Source organism: Sus scrofa, chromosome 2, assembly GCF_000003025.6.
Source record: "Sus scrofa isolate TJ Tabasco breed Duroc chromosome 2, Sscrofa11.1, whole genome shotgun sequence".
Classification (NCBI taxonomy): Eukaryota; Metazoa; Chordata; class Mammalia; order Artiodactyla; family Suidae; genus Sus; species Sus scrofa.
This window is the reverse complement of record NC_010444.4, coordinates 13442716-13459148: the sequence shown is the minus strand read 5'-3', so window position 1 is coordinate 13459148 and position 16433 is coordinate 13442716. Positions and strand designations below refer to the sequence as shown.

General features: G+C 56.2%; 1 protein-coding gene across 1 annotated transcript; it reads left to right on the top strand.

Moving 5' to 3' along the window:
- RTN4RL2 (reticulon 4 receptor like 2) lies at positions 86-16433 on the top strand. The gene is made up of 3 exons (XM_021083037.1): positions 86-503; positions 6272-6753; positions 15050-16433. The coding sequence occupies exons 1-3, from the start codon at positions 473-475 to the stop codon at positions 15797-15799; spliced, it is 1263 nt and encodes a 420-aa protein (XP_020938696.1). The 5' UTR covers positions 86-472; the 3' UTR covers positions 15800-16433.

Sequence of the window (16433 nt, the reverse complement as noted above, 5' to 3'; positions counted from 1 at the left end):
ATGGAGGGGGCTAGAAAGCCGCTCCCTCCGCCTAGTGGTCAGGAAAGGGTTAAGTCGGGAAGCTAGGAAGCGAGGGAGGAGCCAGCGAGTGCGGGAAGGAGGGGGGTGGTTAGGAAGAGCTTCCTCGCTGTCCCCACTCTCCCTCGGCGAGCAGCCGGGGCGCACGGACCGACGGACTGACGGACCCGCGCGCTGCCTGCGCTGCTGGGGGGCGCGGGCACCCGGCGTCGACGGCCAGCTCCAGCCCTCCCCGCCCCGTCGCGCCCCGCCCCGTCCCGTCGGGGCCGATGGCTCCCCCCGAGGTTCGCCACCCAGGGGGCGCAGGGTAGAGCGCCGCGGCCCGGCCACACAGCCCGGGGACTCCCGGGCCCTCCCGGAGCCCCGCGGAGTCCCCGCCGTCCGTCTGGCGGGCTCAGGGAGCGAGTGGGAGCGCCCTCCCCCCGCCGCCCCCTCCCCCGAGCGTCGAGACAAGATGCTGCCCGGGCTCAGGAGCCTGCTGCAAGGTAGGGACCCCAGCCTGCGGGAGGGCGGAGAGCATCCTGGGGAGGGGAGCTGGGCGCCCCCTCCCCCAGGGCGCGAGGGTGGGGCAGTAGTGGGGGTGGGGGTAGCTTTGGAGCGAGAAAAGCTTAGCCCCGGCCCCGCTCCCGCCCCGGAGCTTCCGGCTGGACCAGCGTTCTCGCCTGCCGGGCTGTGCCGGGAGCTCGTGACCGAGGGGGGAAGCAAGGGGCAGGCGGACCGGCCCAGGAGTAGGGGTGGGGGTGGGGAGGGAAGCTCAGGTTCCGCTGTCCCAGCTCCACCTGCTACGGGGGACGCTGAGGACTCGGGCCGGCTGAGGAAGCGCCGACTCAGCAACTTCTGCCCCGTGCCTCAGCACTTTCCAGTCACCTGGGAAGATGGGGGTGAGGGTAGGGGGCTGGCTGGGAGCATAGGGGGCTCCGAGGGAAAGCCTAGTGGCCTTCCCTGGTAGAACGGATGGAGGACGCTAGAAGGGGGATAGTTCTACGGATTGAGTGACCGATTGAGTGACGGACAGACAAGGGTGTGGGCCACGGATTGGGGGTGGGGAAGGGGTCAGAGGGAGGGGGCTAGGAAGGGGCCAGTCAAAGATGGAGAGAGTGGTGAGGAGAGGAAGATGGGGTGGGGGGAATAAAGGTTAGACGGGAAAAGCTTGGAGGAAATTGAGACCCTGGAAGGGCGGAGGAAGAAGGAAGGAGAAGGGAGACCAGCTTAGGGGAGGGATGGAGAGAAGACTGGGGACGTGGACCCAGAATCTGAGGGGTGGGAAGAATGGGGAAGAGAATGAGGGCTGGGATTCTAGGGTTGGAAGGAAAATGGAGTGGGACGATCCAAAACCCAGAAGCCAGAGGAGGATGGGCATGGTGGCTAGACTTGGGGTGTCAGGAACAGGGGAGGAGGATCAGGCTGAGCGCTAGGGTTGGGGGTGGGAAAACCAGAGATGGGAAGAGGGGCTGGGGTTGAGCAGGCTGGGGATGGGGGCTGGAAAGGAAGGAAAGAAGAGAAAGGGATGGGAAAGAGAGACCAGCGGGGGGGCTGCCCAGGGATGAGACAAAGAGACTTCTGGTAACCACTTCCACGTGGGAAGGGAGCCCTCCATTTCCAAAGCACCTGCCTGTCACATCCCTTCTCCCAGGGAGTGGCCAGTGGGCCTGCCCCTGGGCTCTGAGCATAGGACCTTGGGGGCAGCTGTGAGTGGAAAGGGGGAGGACACTCAAGTGGGGTGCCAGCCTCCGAGGGTGGGCACCCTGGCTGGCTCCATGCTGCCATTTATATCTCTGGGCCCTGTCGTCGGATCCTGCCGCCACCACCGCCACGGTGGCTTGCTTATTTTGGGGTGTTACATTCTGGCAGAGTGAGAAGCTGTTTGCAGCAGCTCTAAACCCCCGTCACCCGCGTCAGTGCCTCCCCAGGCCCCTGCGTCACTGGCATCGCCACCACCTCCGTGCTGCTCCTCGGCTCCCACCTCCTCAGCCCCTGCCCCCTCAGCATCTGCCTGGCAGGGCCCAGCCCTTCCTGGCTTTTAGGATGTGGAGCTGTTGCTTTTGGTCTGGGACCCTGTGTCCCTCCTTCAGAGCCAAAGGCCTTGACTCCCTTTCCAGGGAACACTTTCCTGAGGCCGTTCTGCCCTGTGAGTTGGTACCCTGGCTCTTGCCTCTATGCCACGTCCATCTGCTTCCTCCTCAAGTTCTTTCTTTCATGGGGGTCTCTGAACAAAAGGGTAGTTCCAGGGCTGAGAACTTCGTTTGGGAGCCTCGGTGCTCCAGGGTGATAGCCCAGAGTCCTCGACAATGGTCCCTGCATGAATGGATCTTTTTTGGCTCTGGGCACCTCAGCCTTCCGGGATCAATACCTTGTTCTGGCCTCTCTCCGTCCCCTCTTTGGGTCAGTTCTGGCCGCCTCTTCTGGACACTGGTCATCTCTTTCTGACTCCCAGATGGGCTGTCTCTTAGAACCTCTACGGTGTGGAGCCCAAGAGGGGAAAGCTGCAGAGAGCCTGGGTCCCTTCGTAGCCTTGACTCTGAACAGCACAACAAGCCTGGTGTCATTGCTGGCCCAGCCCTGTGCACCTGGGTGTAATTTCCATCCTCCCTTTACTTTGAGCGCAGCAACGCTCACACTCGGGGGTGGTTTCTGTGGATGATGAGGTTCTCCCAAAGACAGAGCGTCCCTTTGGACCTGAATTTGTCCAGTGTGGGTTCCGCCCGGTCCTAGCTACATGGCCTGAGGCAACTCCTTTCATGTTCGTGAGCCTCCCTCCCCTTCTCTGCAACCTGGAGGCCACAGTATTGATCTCACAGGGATCACTGTGTTGTATTCTGTGCATAAAGACATGCGTGAATACAGTGGCTGGCACACAGTAGGTGCTTAATAACAGATGGTTTCTGCCCATCCCTGCGCTATGCTCCCCTGCCACTCTAGCCATCACCTGCTGACTTTAGAGAAAGAAAAAAAAAAAAAAAGGAAGAGGAAAGAGATAGGAGGGGATGAGCGGAGAGGGTGGGGGAGGCTGTGACAGGGGCTTTCCTTGGCCCAGATAGTAGTAGGGATGAAATGAAGCCTTCGAGAAAGATGTCGAAGGCAGATGGACAGAGATTCGAGTCAGGAGGCCTGGGCTGCTCGCTCAGAAATGGACCCTCCCCTTCCCCAGCCCTCCATGGTGTTGCCTGTGAAATAAGGGGTTTGCTCCTGATGGCCAATGAGGTGTCCCCCCTCCTCCCCACCACACCCTGTTCCCGCTCTGACAGGGAGCATCTGGCCCCAGTTTTTGCCAGGGATTCACAAAAAAAAGGGGCCGGGAGAGGAGCTGAGGTCCTGGGGGAGAAAGAGAAGACACGGGCCTGGAGGGAAGGAGTGATGGTGAAAAGCCTAGAGGAGCAGGGGGTGGGGAGCGGATGGTGGCGAGAAGGAAAAGGGCACACACTGGGCAGGGGCGGAGGGCGGAGGAAGGAGAGAAAGGCACAGCTCACCAGGCCCTGCCGCCTCTGCCCAGGAGCTCTCCAGCCAGGCCTGGGGGCAGAGCGATCCAGAGCCCCCCACCTTCCCCTCCTCCTTGCTTCCAGTGAGAGCCGCAGCCTGAATTATGGATGAGGCTCCTTGGGTTACAGCTGCTTTGCACGGCCGCGAGGGCCAGAAATGGCAACAGAGTCACTGTTACGCAGCAGCTGTCATGTTGGGGCCCCCTACTCAGGGCCCCTCCTCAGAGAGCCGGCAGGAAGCACTGTCTTGGCCATGGGGAGGGGGCATGGGGAAAGAAGAGAGGAGCCTCCTAAGGTAGGCAAGCAGGGGGCCCGGGAGTTGTATGTCAGAGGGATGCGAGGGGCTCGTGCCAGCCCCTGCTGAGCTCGGCCTCAAGGCTGAAAGAGACCCTGGTGTCAGGGCACTGGCTCCTGACCCCCGAGCACTCTGGGATTGCACATCCTTCCCCGTGCCTCCCCGGTGGGGGGGGAACACTCAGCCCTAGAGCCTGGGGAAAGAGCTCCATAATCCTCCCGAGGGCTGGCGGCCTTCTGAATGCACACTCTGTGAGCTTGTGGATAAGGGGTGGGATTAAGGGATCAGAGAGGGATTTGGCTTTCTCTGGTGTCAAGTCCTTGGGGAAGGGAGCTCAGAGGGTGACTCCACCAGGAAGGGAAGTGCTTTGGCCAATCATCAAGAGACTGCTTTCTGGTCTTCGCTCTGCCAACCACTTTGCTGTGTGACCTTGGGCAAGTCACTTGCCCTCTCTGAGCCCCAGCTGTCACCTGGAAGGAACCAGAGTTTGAACCAGGCAGATAAACCTGGAGGATTTTTCAGCTCTGAGATCTCGCATTCTGAGCCCTAAGCCTCAGCCCTCCAGAAACCCACCCAGGGCTCCCTACCAGGCTGCTGCACCCCACCCCTGCCTGGTTTGGTTGAGGGGTGAGAGACATGCTCCTCCACCCCACGTGGCTCTGAAAAACTCGGGAGGAGAAAGTAATCGTGAAACACCGCACGGGGGAGGGGTGAGAAGGGCCGAGAAAGGCGGAGGTGGTGTGAACGAATGGAACAGCAGCCGCTGTGTCACTGAGTATTACATCACACCCAGCCTACACACGCACGGGGCCCAGCACTCACACACACGCGGAGGACCCCGACACACACTTGCACGCACCGGCGCAGCGCGGGGAGGAGCCAGGGACGCTGGTGATGGGGTGGGCCAGGTCGGCGTGGGAATGGGGTCCCCCACCCTGCACTTTCGTGTTCCCCCACAGCAGGAGGCACAGCCGAGCATCCGTGATGCCCACACCACACGCGGGGCCTGTCGGCACCCTGTGCCCACCATGCACTCAGCAGCGCTTCATGTCGAGAGCACCAGGCTCACGTACACATTTACACACGGCAGCCTTTGACATGGGTGTCTCTGAAAGTCACAGACTCCTCAGTCTCTCCCCCTGGGTCTCTGAACCCCTGAGAGCCCAGGATCTCGGGTCCCTGGGTCCAAGGGCATGAACTTCCTCTGCCTTTTACAGGCCTAGCACCTTGCTCAGAGCAGGAAGTGCTCATTGCACGTGGGCCCAGGGAATGACGGTCTGGCTTTGGGGCGCAGGCTTCCCTTCCCCCTGGCAAACCTGCCAGAAGAATATCTCCAGATTCACATGGAAGTCATGATAAAGGGTGAAGGTCAAGCTGGTCCCAGCCCAGAACTTTATCAGCTGCAGTGAGAGTCAGAAATCCAGGAACCAGGAGGGATGGAGGGCCCCACAGTCCTGCTGTAGCTCGGGGATGCTGGGGCCTGGACAGCACTCTTTAACCCCTAGGCCCTTGGGCCTCTCTGGGCCTGTCCCTCCATCTGTATCATAAGAAGATTGGATCATAGCCACCCTTCAAAAGTTACTTTGAGGAGTTCTTCTGTGGCTTCCACGTGCCACGGGTGCAGCCAAAAAAAAAATTATTGTTTTAAAAGTTACTTTGAAAAAAACGCTTAAGTGACTTTGAATGAGAAGAGCCTGGGGCATAAAATGCAGATTCCTGGGCCATCCCCCAGGAATGCTGATTCTGCACCGCCAAGGGAGTGGTATTCTTTCCAGGACCCCCGGCTGATTCTGTTGCAGGTGGCTGGTGTCCCCAATTAGAGACGAACTCCCACCGGTCCCTAAGATCCCTTTCAGTCTGGACCCTCGAGGGAGGAGGCTCTGTGGTCACCAGGGGGCCAGACAGAGGGCCGTTTTACGTGGGCCTTAGCTTCACAGAGGGTCTCAAGTTAGTTCCACCAGTTCTCAAATGGACTCGATTTTGGTCCCCAGGCACTATCTTGCAACGCCTAGAGACATTTTGGTCATTGTTATGGAGGTGGGGGAGCTGTGCGACACATCCAGTGGGTAAAGGACAGGGATGCTGCTGAACATCCTCCATAGGAGACTCTCAGACTGCCCCCCACACCAAGCACTCCCCACCCAGCTCTCCAGACCAAAGCTGAGAAGCCCTGCCAGTCAACATGACCCAACCTACCATCGTGAAAACAGGAGTGAACAACTTTCCCCAAATAACTTTCAACCTATCACGGTGCTTCCTACAATGTCCTCTTGGCATCTCTCCATTTTTTTTAACATACCAGGAGCCTAAAAAAGCCAAGGTGGCCAGGGCATCTTGCAAGTCTGAGGTGGCACCCAGAACCACCTCCCCCCCCCACCCCACTTGGGGCTCCCCACAAGGGTTGGGGGTGGTTGGGCTCCCGGGGCTGGCGCTCCCACCCCCACAGCCCGCCCAGAGAGGCTTCCCCTCTGTCTCCCCACAGGTCCCGCCTCAGCCTGCCTCCTGCTGATGCTCCTGGCCCTGCCCCCAGCAGCCCCCAGCTGCCCCATGCTCTGTACCTGCTACGCATCCCCGCCCACCGTGAGCTGCCAGGCCAACAACTTCTCATCGGTGCCGCTGTCCCTGCCGCCCAGCACGCAGCGCCTCTTCTTGCAAAACAACCTCATCCGCACACTGCGACCGGGCACATTCGGGCCCAACCTGCTCACCCTGTGGCTCTTCTCCAACAACCTCTCCACCATCTACCCGGGCACCTTCCGCCACCTGCAGGCGCTGGAGGAGCTGGACCTGGGCGACAACCGGCACCTGCGCTCTCTGGAGCCCGACACCTTCCAGGGCCTGGAGCGGCTGCAGTCGCTGCACCTGTACCGCTGTCAGCTCAGCAGCCTGCCTGGCAACATCTTCCGCGGCCTGGTCAGCCTGCAGTATCTCTACCTCCAGGAGAACAGCCTGCTCCACCTCCAGGTGAGCCAGTCCCACTGGACCGACGGACACACACACACACACACACACACACACACACACACACACACACACGAGTCCTCTTCTGCTTTCCTCTCTCCCTGGGCCTCTTGGCTCCACTGTCTCTGGGTACAAGGCGGGGTCACCCTTCCTGCCTTAGGGTCTCAGCACCTCTATTTCTCTGTCCCTTTTCTAAGTTTCTGTCCCTCCCACTTTCTCCTTCCTTTTGCCTCTTCCGACCACCTCTCTCTGTCACTAACTCCCCAACCCCCCATCTGACTCCCTCTGCCTGTCTGTCTGTCTCTCTCTTTCTGTCCCTCCCTGTCTCACTCACCAACTTGCCTCCCCCATCTGTCTCCTTCTGCCTCTTCTGTCTGTCTCCCTTCACTCGCCCACTCCACACACACCCCCATGTCTGTCTGGGTGTGTGTGTGTGTGTATGTCTCTTTCTGGGATCTCTCCTTTCCCCCTGGTTTGCCTTCGGGGGACTCTGCCTTTCCCCAGGCGCCGCAGCCCGAAGGCCCCATGGTGGCTTTTCTCACCCACCCCCCACACACCCTCCCACGTCATGGGGAGGTGGAGCCAGAGGGCAGAGCTGCTGCAATGGGTATCCCATAGAAGGTTCCTCCTCGCTCCACCTTGCTGGGTGGTGGGAGAGGGAGAAACCTACCCTTTCTAGATTCCATCCCCCAAATCTATTACTGCCTCAGTGCAACAGAAAGAAAAAAGAGTAAACAGCCGTTAAGTGGCTGGAAAATGGATTCTCTGAAAACGGAAGGAATAACAGTCATTGCTATTTATTATTATTATTGATCTAAATATTGTTTATTGTTGTTGTTACAGTGTTTGACAGTCAGATCGTCCAGTTCTGTTTCCCCAGGAAGCAGTAACACACCCTCCAAACCACTCTGGGAGAAAATTCCCTCTCAGCAATGCAGGCTCTGGGCAACCAAAGTCTCCCCTCTCCCCACACTCAGCCTGGAAGGCGCTTCCTCCTCCCCCTCCTGGGTTGCAGCCTAACTGGTCACCAATGTGTGGAGTTGATGCTGATAATAATAACAATAGCAATAATAATTTAACATTCACTGAGCACCCAGTATGAGCTTGGTGCTGAGAAAAGGGCAGTGAACAAAACGGACAAAACTCCTGCCTTCACAGAGTATGGTCTAGTGGTGGAGAGAAACGAGAAGTAAAATATATAGTATGTTGGGAAGATATGTTGGATGTTATCATTATTACATAAGTATTATTTGTGTTATCATTATTACATAAATAATAATAATAATAGCCCACTAGTGCCTAGCAGGCACGCTTGGGTAAGGACTTTACAGGTGACAACTCTACCATTTACAAGTGTGTGACATTTTTAACCTCCCCAAGCCTCAGTTTTTCCATCTCTAAAATGGGGGTAGGAGTTCCCGTGGTGGCGCAGTGGTTAACGAATCCGACTAGGAACCATGAGGTTGCGGGTTCGGTCCCTGGCCTCGCTCAGTGGGTTAAGGATCCGGCGTTGCTGTGAGCTGTGGTGTAGGTTGCAGACACTGCTCGGATCCCGCGTTGCTGTGGCTCTGGCGTAGGCCGGTGGCTACAGCTCCGATTGGACCCCTAGCCTGGGAATCTCCATATGCCGCGGGAGCGGCCCAAGAAATAGCTAAAAAGACAAAAATAAATAAAAAATAAATAAAAATAAAATAAAATGGGGGTAGCCATAGCACCATCTTCTAGGGATTTTATAAGCATTAAGTGCACGAGTAATTTGTAGAGCACTTGGAATACTGCTTGGCGTATAGGCAGAACTCTATACATGCTTGTTAAAATGCTATTTTAAAAAGAGAAACACGCCTCATTTAACATGAAGTCTCAGTGAAATGGCCCGTGTTGGACCCTGTCTTGGAGATGTGGGCCAGCTTCCTTTGTTTTGTTTTGTTTATTTATATTTTCCGCTGTACAGCCTGGGGACCATGTTACACATACATGTATACATGTTTTTTCCTCCCATTGTTGTGTTGCGATATAAGTATCTAGACATAGTTCTCAGTGCTACACAGCAGGATCTCATTGTAAATCCATTCCAAGAACAATAGTTTGCATCCATTAACCCCACACTCCCGATCCCTCCCACTACCCCCCCGCCCCCCCAGGAACCACAAGTCTATTCTCCAAGTCCATGATTTTCCTTTCTGTGGACATGTTCATTTGTGCTGGATATTAGATTCCTCAGCTTCCTAACTTTGTACCCCATGGTTTCCAAAGTGTGCTAAGCCACTTCATCTCATTTCTACAGCCCAGGTGGGACACTGTTTACACCTCTTTACAGATGGGGAACTGAGACCAAGGATCCCAAAGCCTTTGTCTCTTTCCCTCTTTTTTTTTTTTTTCCTTTGCTTTTTAGGGCCGCACCCAGAGCATACAGAAGTTCCCAGGCTAGGGGTCGAATTGCAGCTGCAGCTGCTGGCCTATGGCCTGCACCACAGCCACAGCAACGCCAGATCGGAGCCGAGTCTGCTACCTCCACCACAGCTCATGGCAGTACGGGGTCCTTAAACCCACTGAGCAGGGCCAGGGATCAAACCCGCATCCTCATGGATACTAGTCAGGTTCATTACCCCTGAGCCACAATGGGAACGCCCCCCAAAGCTTTTGTCTCTTAAACCATTGTCCGTGTGACTGGGGGCTTATGGGTTCTCAGCATCATGTCAAACCTCACAACCAGCCGGCCGTGGGATCGGTTAGGGGCAGTAGGGGCACAGAATGAAGTTTCTGAGGCCACCCAACCAAGAAGAGCTGGTGGCACTTGAGCCTTTGTGGTCTGACGACCTTGCAGGCCATTTTCCTCACTCAGAACGTTCCACTGGCGTCTGATCAGGTGCAGGGGCAATGGCACTCAGAAGTACAGCAGTGCAGGCTGATTTTTGAAAAGCACACGGTTAGTGTCTGCCAAGCCCAAGTTCAAAGTCCGCCTCCCATGTGACTTTGGAATAATTACTGAATTTCTCTCCATCTCATCTCCATTTCTTTTTTCTTTTCCCAAAATAGCTGTCATGACACCTCCTTTTCTTTATCTGTAAAAAAGCAATCATAATACTACTAAATAATACTCATCTAAGGAGTTTTATAGTAATTAAAATTTAGTACAGGGCAATGTCAATATATGGGTGCTATTTTCTCACTTATTTAGCTGTAGGCAAGTTGTGTCGCAGGACCCCTCCGAACCTCAGTTTTTTCATCCTTAAGATGGGAATAGTACAAATAATGCCTTCCATACAGAACAGCAGTAAAGAGTAAATGAGTTCGTATACATGAAGCACATAGTTCAGTGCTGAATAAATTTTGTCATCATGATCTGATTCTTCATCACAAATGGCAGCCAGGGGTTGGGGACAGGAAAGACCTGGGCAAGGGGGACCTTGAGTGGACGCTGGGGACTTCTGAAATGGGAAGTGTTGGCTCTGCACACCCCTGGCATGAATGGTACGGAGCATCATGGGAAGGAAGCATCTTCACACCTGGCCCTTTATAGAAGAGAAAGAAAAAGACAGCCCCTGCCTGTGAACTGCCGGGAGAAACTAGGCTGGGAGATGCCACAGGCAGGTGAGGAAGCATGCGGGCTGGGGTGCGATCCACAGAGAGCAGGTGTGACCCAAGATGGAGCCGGGCCTGCCCTGAGAAGGGAGCTCTGGAGGAGGGAAGAGGACCATGGCTTTTCAGGATGAGGATGGTGGAAATGGGGTGCGGCAGAGGTTCTCACGGACTGTCCGCTAGATGCCAGGCACCGTGCCACATGCATTCATCACAGGTCCCTATGGAGCACCCACTGCATGCCAGGCAGTGTTTTGGGTGCCAGGGATTCAGGAGTGAAGGAAAACCAGTATCCTTGCTCTTCTGGAGCACATTTCTTACTGGAATGGAACCAGAAGAGAGAGACATCCATCCCTCTTTTAATCATTAGAGCAGCCTGCCTGGCGGTAAAGAATAGTCTTTACATTCAGGCAGATTTGATTTGCTCTGTGGCTTTGGGCAGTTTACTTCACCACTCTGAGCCTCAGTGGACCCCCGATCTGTGAAATGGAGAAAATGACCTGTACCTCGAGGGTTTGTTGTGAGGATTAAAGGAGATGCTGCTTGAAAACATATGCAATCCAGAGTAAGCATCATGTCCCCCACTCAACAGCTGAGGACACTGAGGCTCAGAGAAGTTAAGGTCAAGGTCACCCACCTCAAAAGGAGCACAGCTGAGAATTAGCCCAGGTCTGTCTCACTCCAGAGCACAGCTGTTCAGAGCCCTGTCTCCAGAGTTCACATCTGCATTCCACTATATAGTAGCTGTTGAACCTAGGCCGGTCACTTGCCTTCTCTGAGCCTCCCTCTCCTAAACTCTGAAAGGGAAGAATAGTATCATTGGGGAGTTCCTTTTGTGGCTTATTGGAAGTGAACCCAACTAGTATCCCTGAGGACACAGGTTCGATCCCTGGCCTCTCTCAGTGGGTTAAGGATCCGGCATTGCCATGAGCTGAGGTGTAGGTCGCAGACGTGGCTCGGATCTAATATTGCTGTGGCTGTGGTGTAGGCCAGCCGCTATAGCTCTGATTGGACCCCTAGCCTGCAAACCTCCATATGCTGTGGATGCGGCCCTAAAAACAACAACAACAAAAAAAGAGTAGTATTATCGGCTTCCTAGGGCTGTGATGATTCAGTTACTACATGGGATCTGTGGAGCACAGGGCTTGGCACATGGTGAGCGCTTAGTTAGTCAGCTGCTGACGCAATTGATGGCGATGATACCCAGCGTAGATCGGTGAACACTGAGTGGGGGTGCCTGGCACAGAGTAGACACTCGATACAGCTTTGTTGAATGAATGAGGTACATTCCAGAGCTCACTTGCTCATTAATATCAGATGAGGATGGATCTTAATGATCAACGACCTCACTTCCTTTGTTTCGCAGATGAAAAAAAAACAAAAAAAAAAACTGAGGCTCAGAGAGGTGCCTGGAGCTGCTCAAGGTCACGCAGCCCAGCCGCTGATTTGATTAGTGCAGGAGACTGGAGCTAGGAAGTTGGAGGGAGGCAAGGTTAAGAACAGGATGCTGTCCAGGGAAGGGGGCAGAGATGCTGCATTGAGATTCCAAATGGATGCGGAGAGCTGTGAACCGGCCAGGGAGGTGAGGGAAATGTGGTTTTCAAAATGGAAGAGGATGACTTTAGCAGACGCTCTCTGCCCAGAGGGAGGGGGTGATAGGGAGGGTGGGGTGGGGAGGGTGAGGGCTGTGAAAGTCAAGAGCTTATTAATGCACAGAGAACAGTTTTAATGGGGTGGAGAGAGGAAGGACCGGATTTGAAAGCTGCAGTAGGATTTGGCAGCAGCTTGGACGGGGGGGAGTGGGGAGTGGACCCCCAGACTGAGGCTCTGAGAAGGGAGAGTCAGGACTTTTGCAGAGGGACAAAAGGGAATGAGAGGAGATTGGACACAAGGAATTCTGTAGCCCCCAGTTGGGGCTGTGGGTTCAAGGTGCCTACATTCCCTAGGATCTCTGGACTTTTGGTCTCCCCTTCCTGATGGCCCCGAGTCCCCATAGTGCCCACTATCTCTGCTCCTCCGACTGCCCCCCTCCCCGCCTTATTGATCCTTGGACCAGGTATCCTGGGTGCATCCTACTCTTGCTGATACTCATAAAAAAAAGTGAAGCCCTAATTAGGTGTCTCTGGATGGGCCAGGATGAAAAGGACAAGGGCACCAGGCCAAGTTGGGCCAGGCTAAGGCTACGGAGGTGCCGGGAGCCCACTGGAGACCTGAGCTGGGCAAGGGGTGGTGGCAGCAGGGGGTAAAGAACGCTGGTGTCAGAGGGAGCCGAGAAGGTGGAGGGGGACGGATCTTAATGTGGCCAAGAGGAGGGATCTTGGCAGGCTCAGTTCCTGTAGCGGAGAGGGCGGAAGCCAGATGGGAGGGGGCGAGAAAACGCAGGAGCACAGGAAGGTGGAGGCTGTGGGTGTGGGCCGGGAGTCAACGCCCTCCCCCAACCTGAGCGCCTGCGACCAGGCTCCTGGGTGGGGTGGGAGGATCATCTCCCCAGGCAGGGAAGGGTGGGAGAGCCACAGCCGGGGGACAGGACCCCAGGGTGAGCTGGCTTGAGCACAGAGGATGCTTCTGTCCTCCAGAACCAGACCTCATGGGTCTGCCCATCGGCCACAGTGATGTCCTCCACAAGAGGGGAGGACCTCAGTGCTAGAATCTGGTCCCCTCTCTGACAAGCCCTTCATCTCCCTGGATCTTAGTGCTCTCCTCTTAAAAAAAAAAAAAAAAGACAAGGCTGGTATACCCAGAAGTGCTAACTCCCAAATCTGGTTGACCATCACCAATACTTTGGTGAACTGGTTAAAATGCATAGCCCAGCGCCACCCCCACCGCCCCCCCCCATGGAGCATACGCGCTCCTCTACTTGCTGAACCATGGTTCAGGGTCCTTCCAGCACTAACATGGTCTGACTCAAACTCCCCAGCCTTGGGCAGGTGCATAGCCCCTCTCAGGGGGACAGTGATGCAGAGCCTGGAATAGCGGGCTTCCTCCCCTTCTCCAGTTGCCTCTGGGCAGGGTGGTGGTGGTGGTGGTGGAGCTGACAATTGGTCCCCTTAATATCTCAGCCCAGTAGCCAAATTTTGGGGCCCCAGGAAGCTCCTTTGTTAGAAGAAAGGGACAGGACCTAATTCTAACTGAGTCCCTATTGTCATAGTAACCACCATTTATTGATGGGTGTCTACATGCCCACCAGGTTCTGAATCCTTTCATGATCTCATATAACCCTCCCTCAGCCTGCTGAGAGGGTTGTTTTCTGAAGTATACATAATGGGGAAACTTAGGCTCAGTGAGGCTAAATAACTTGCCCAAAGTAACATGGCTGGGAAGAAGGCAAGCTAGATTTGAACCCAGACTTTGCTGACTCGCAAGCCTATGGGCTTCACCTTTGGACCAAATCCCAATGTGCCAGGCCCTGTGCCCAGCATCTCACCTATCTGATCTCTATGTGGATTGTCTTCTTTAATCCTCAGAACAAACCCAGGAAGAGATACACTTACCCGCATTTTATAGATGAAGAAAGAGATTGCTGGCTTGGCCAAGTTCACAGTAATGGCTAACTCATAGAATGCCCAACATATTGATATATGTTGCTTCAGAGTTCCCGTGGTGGCTCAGCAGTAACGAACCCGACTAGTATCCATAAGGATGCAGGTTCGATCCCTGGCCTCATTCAATGGGTTAAGATCTGGCGTTGCCATGGCTGTGGTATAGGCCAGCAGCTTCAGCTCTGATTCGATCCCTAGCCTGGGAACTTCCATGTGCGGTGGATGCAGCCCTAAAAACAGACAAAAAAAAAGAAAACATGTTGCTTCATTTAATCGCCACACCTTACAGATGAAGAAACTGAGTCACGGGGATGTGGAGTGACTCGCTCAAGTGACAGCTAATGATAGGGCCAGGATTTGAAGTCAGGAAGTCTGCAGGCTTAGGCAAACCAGGGGTTCTTATTCTCCAGGTGTGGTCCTCCCACCAGTAGTAGCAGCAGCACCTGGGATCTTGTAGAGACAAACAGAATCTTTCCCCACCTCCCCAGACCTGCTGAATCAAACTCCAGGGGCAGGGCTCAGGGAACAGCAGGGGACTCTGACGCACCCCCGAGTTTTAAGAACTATATTGCCTGTCTCAACATTAACTTCTAAGCAGGTTAGAGGGAGTTCCTGTTGTGGCTCCGTGGTTAACAAACCCGACTAGGAACCATGAGGTTGCAGGTTCGATCCCTGGCCTTGCTCCGGGGGTTAGTGATCCGGCATTGCCATGAGCTGTGGTGTAGGTCGCAGATGTGGCTTGGATCCCAAGTTGCTGTGGCTGTGGCATAGGCCAGCAGCTACAGCTCCGATAAGACCCCTAGCCTGGGAACCTTCATATGCCACGGACACGGCCCTTAAAAAAAAAAAAAAAAAAGGCAAAAATATATAAATAAATAAACAGGTTAGAGGAGGAGCTCCCCTGTGGCTCAGTGGGTTAAGGACCTGGTGCTGTTACTGCGGCGGCTCAGGTCGCTGCTATGGCGCAGGTTCGAACGCTGGCCCGGGGAACTCCCGTGTGCTGCAGGGTCGGCCCTCCTAAAAAATAGTTTAGAGGAGGCAGGATTCGAACCCAGGACTCTAAGAATCAGGTCAAACTCTTTGTAGTCTATCATCTATCATAACGCTCCCCTTCTTTCCTGGATTTCTTCTTTCCCTGTCTCAAGACCACTCTATTCTTCTCGCCTCCCTAACCCCCAAAGGATGACCTGTTCGCGGACCTGGCCAACCTGAGCCACCTCTTCCTCCACGGGAACCGCCTGCGGCTGCTCACGGAGCACGTGTTCCGCGGCCTGGGCAGCCTAGACCGGCTGCTGCTGCACGGGAACCGGCTGCAGGGCGTGCACCGCGCGGCCTTCCGCGGCCTCAGCCGCCTCACCATCCTCTACCTGTTCAACAACAGCCTGGCCTCGCTGCCCGGCGAGGCGCTCGCCGACCTGCCGGCGCTCGAGTTCCTACGGCTCAACGCCAACCCCTGGGCGTGCGACTGCCGCGCGCGGCCGCTCTGGGCCTGGTTCCAGCGCGCGCGCGTGTCCAGCTCCGACGTGACCTGCGCCACCCCTCCGGAGCGCCAGGGCCGCGACCTGCGCACCCTCCGCGAGGCCGACTTCCAGGCCTGCCCGCCCGCCGCGCCCACGCGGCCGGGCAGTCGCGCCCGCGGCAACAGCTCGTCCAACCACCTGTACGGGGTGGCCGAGGCCGGGGCGCCCCCCGCCGACCCCTCCACCCTCTACCGAGACCTGCCGGCCGAAGACCCGCGGGGGCGCCAGGGCGGGGACGCTCCCACCGAGGACGACTACTGGGGGGGCTACGGGGGCGAGGACCAGCGGGGCGAGCAGACGTGCCCCGGCGCTGCCTGCCAGGCGCCCCCGGACTCCCGCGGCCCCGCGCTCTCGGCGCGGCTCCCCACCCCTCTGCTTTGCCTCTTGCTGCTGGCGCCCCACCACCTCTGACTGCGGTGCTGTGACTGAAGAGGCCAGTGTGTTCCCCTCCTGCCCCCTTCCCTCATCCCCCATGCGGCTCTGGCCCAATCCCCGCCCCGGCCTTGTGGCCTTGCTGCCTTCTTTCCTCGCCCAGGTCCTCTCTTCCCCAGGACCAGGCCACCGCTCCCCGCCTCCTGGGCTGCTGGCTTACGGCAGCCCCAGGAGGACCTGTCTGGCGGCTCAGCCCTGTTCGGCCCATCTCTGGCCATTAACCGATCCCATCCCAAGGCTGGGGTGGGCGCCCCAGGCAGCCGCTGACCCCTTTTCCCAGCGCCCACCGTGGACTCGGGAGGGGCTTTGTCTGCAGAGCATCTTCCACCAGCAGAGCCTTTGGAAGCTCCCGGGGCGGGAGCCCCCCACCCCCACCCCCAGGAGCCCTTTGAAGGGATGCTTCAGCCGGGGCCAGGCCAACACTAGGCCCCCGCTTATCCTAGCCATCTCAGCCTCCCGACACTGGAGAAATACTTTTCTCCTAAGTCTACCCTGGACACTTTTTAGGGTGCCTGGAGAGAACTTTCGTCTCCACCACGGCCCCTGTGTGGTGAAGATCAACAGAAGTTGTTTGGGGAAAAAAAAAAATTTATTAAAAAATTCTATTATTTTA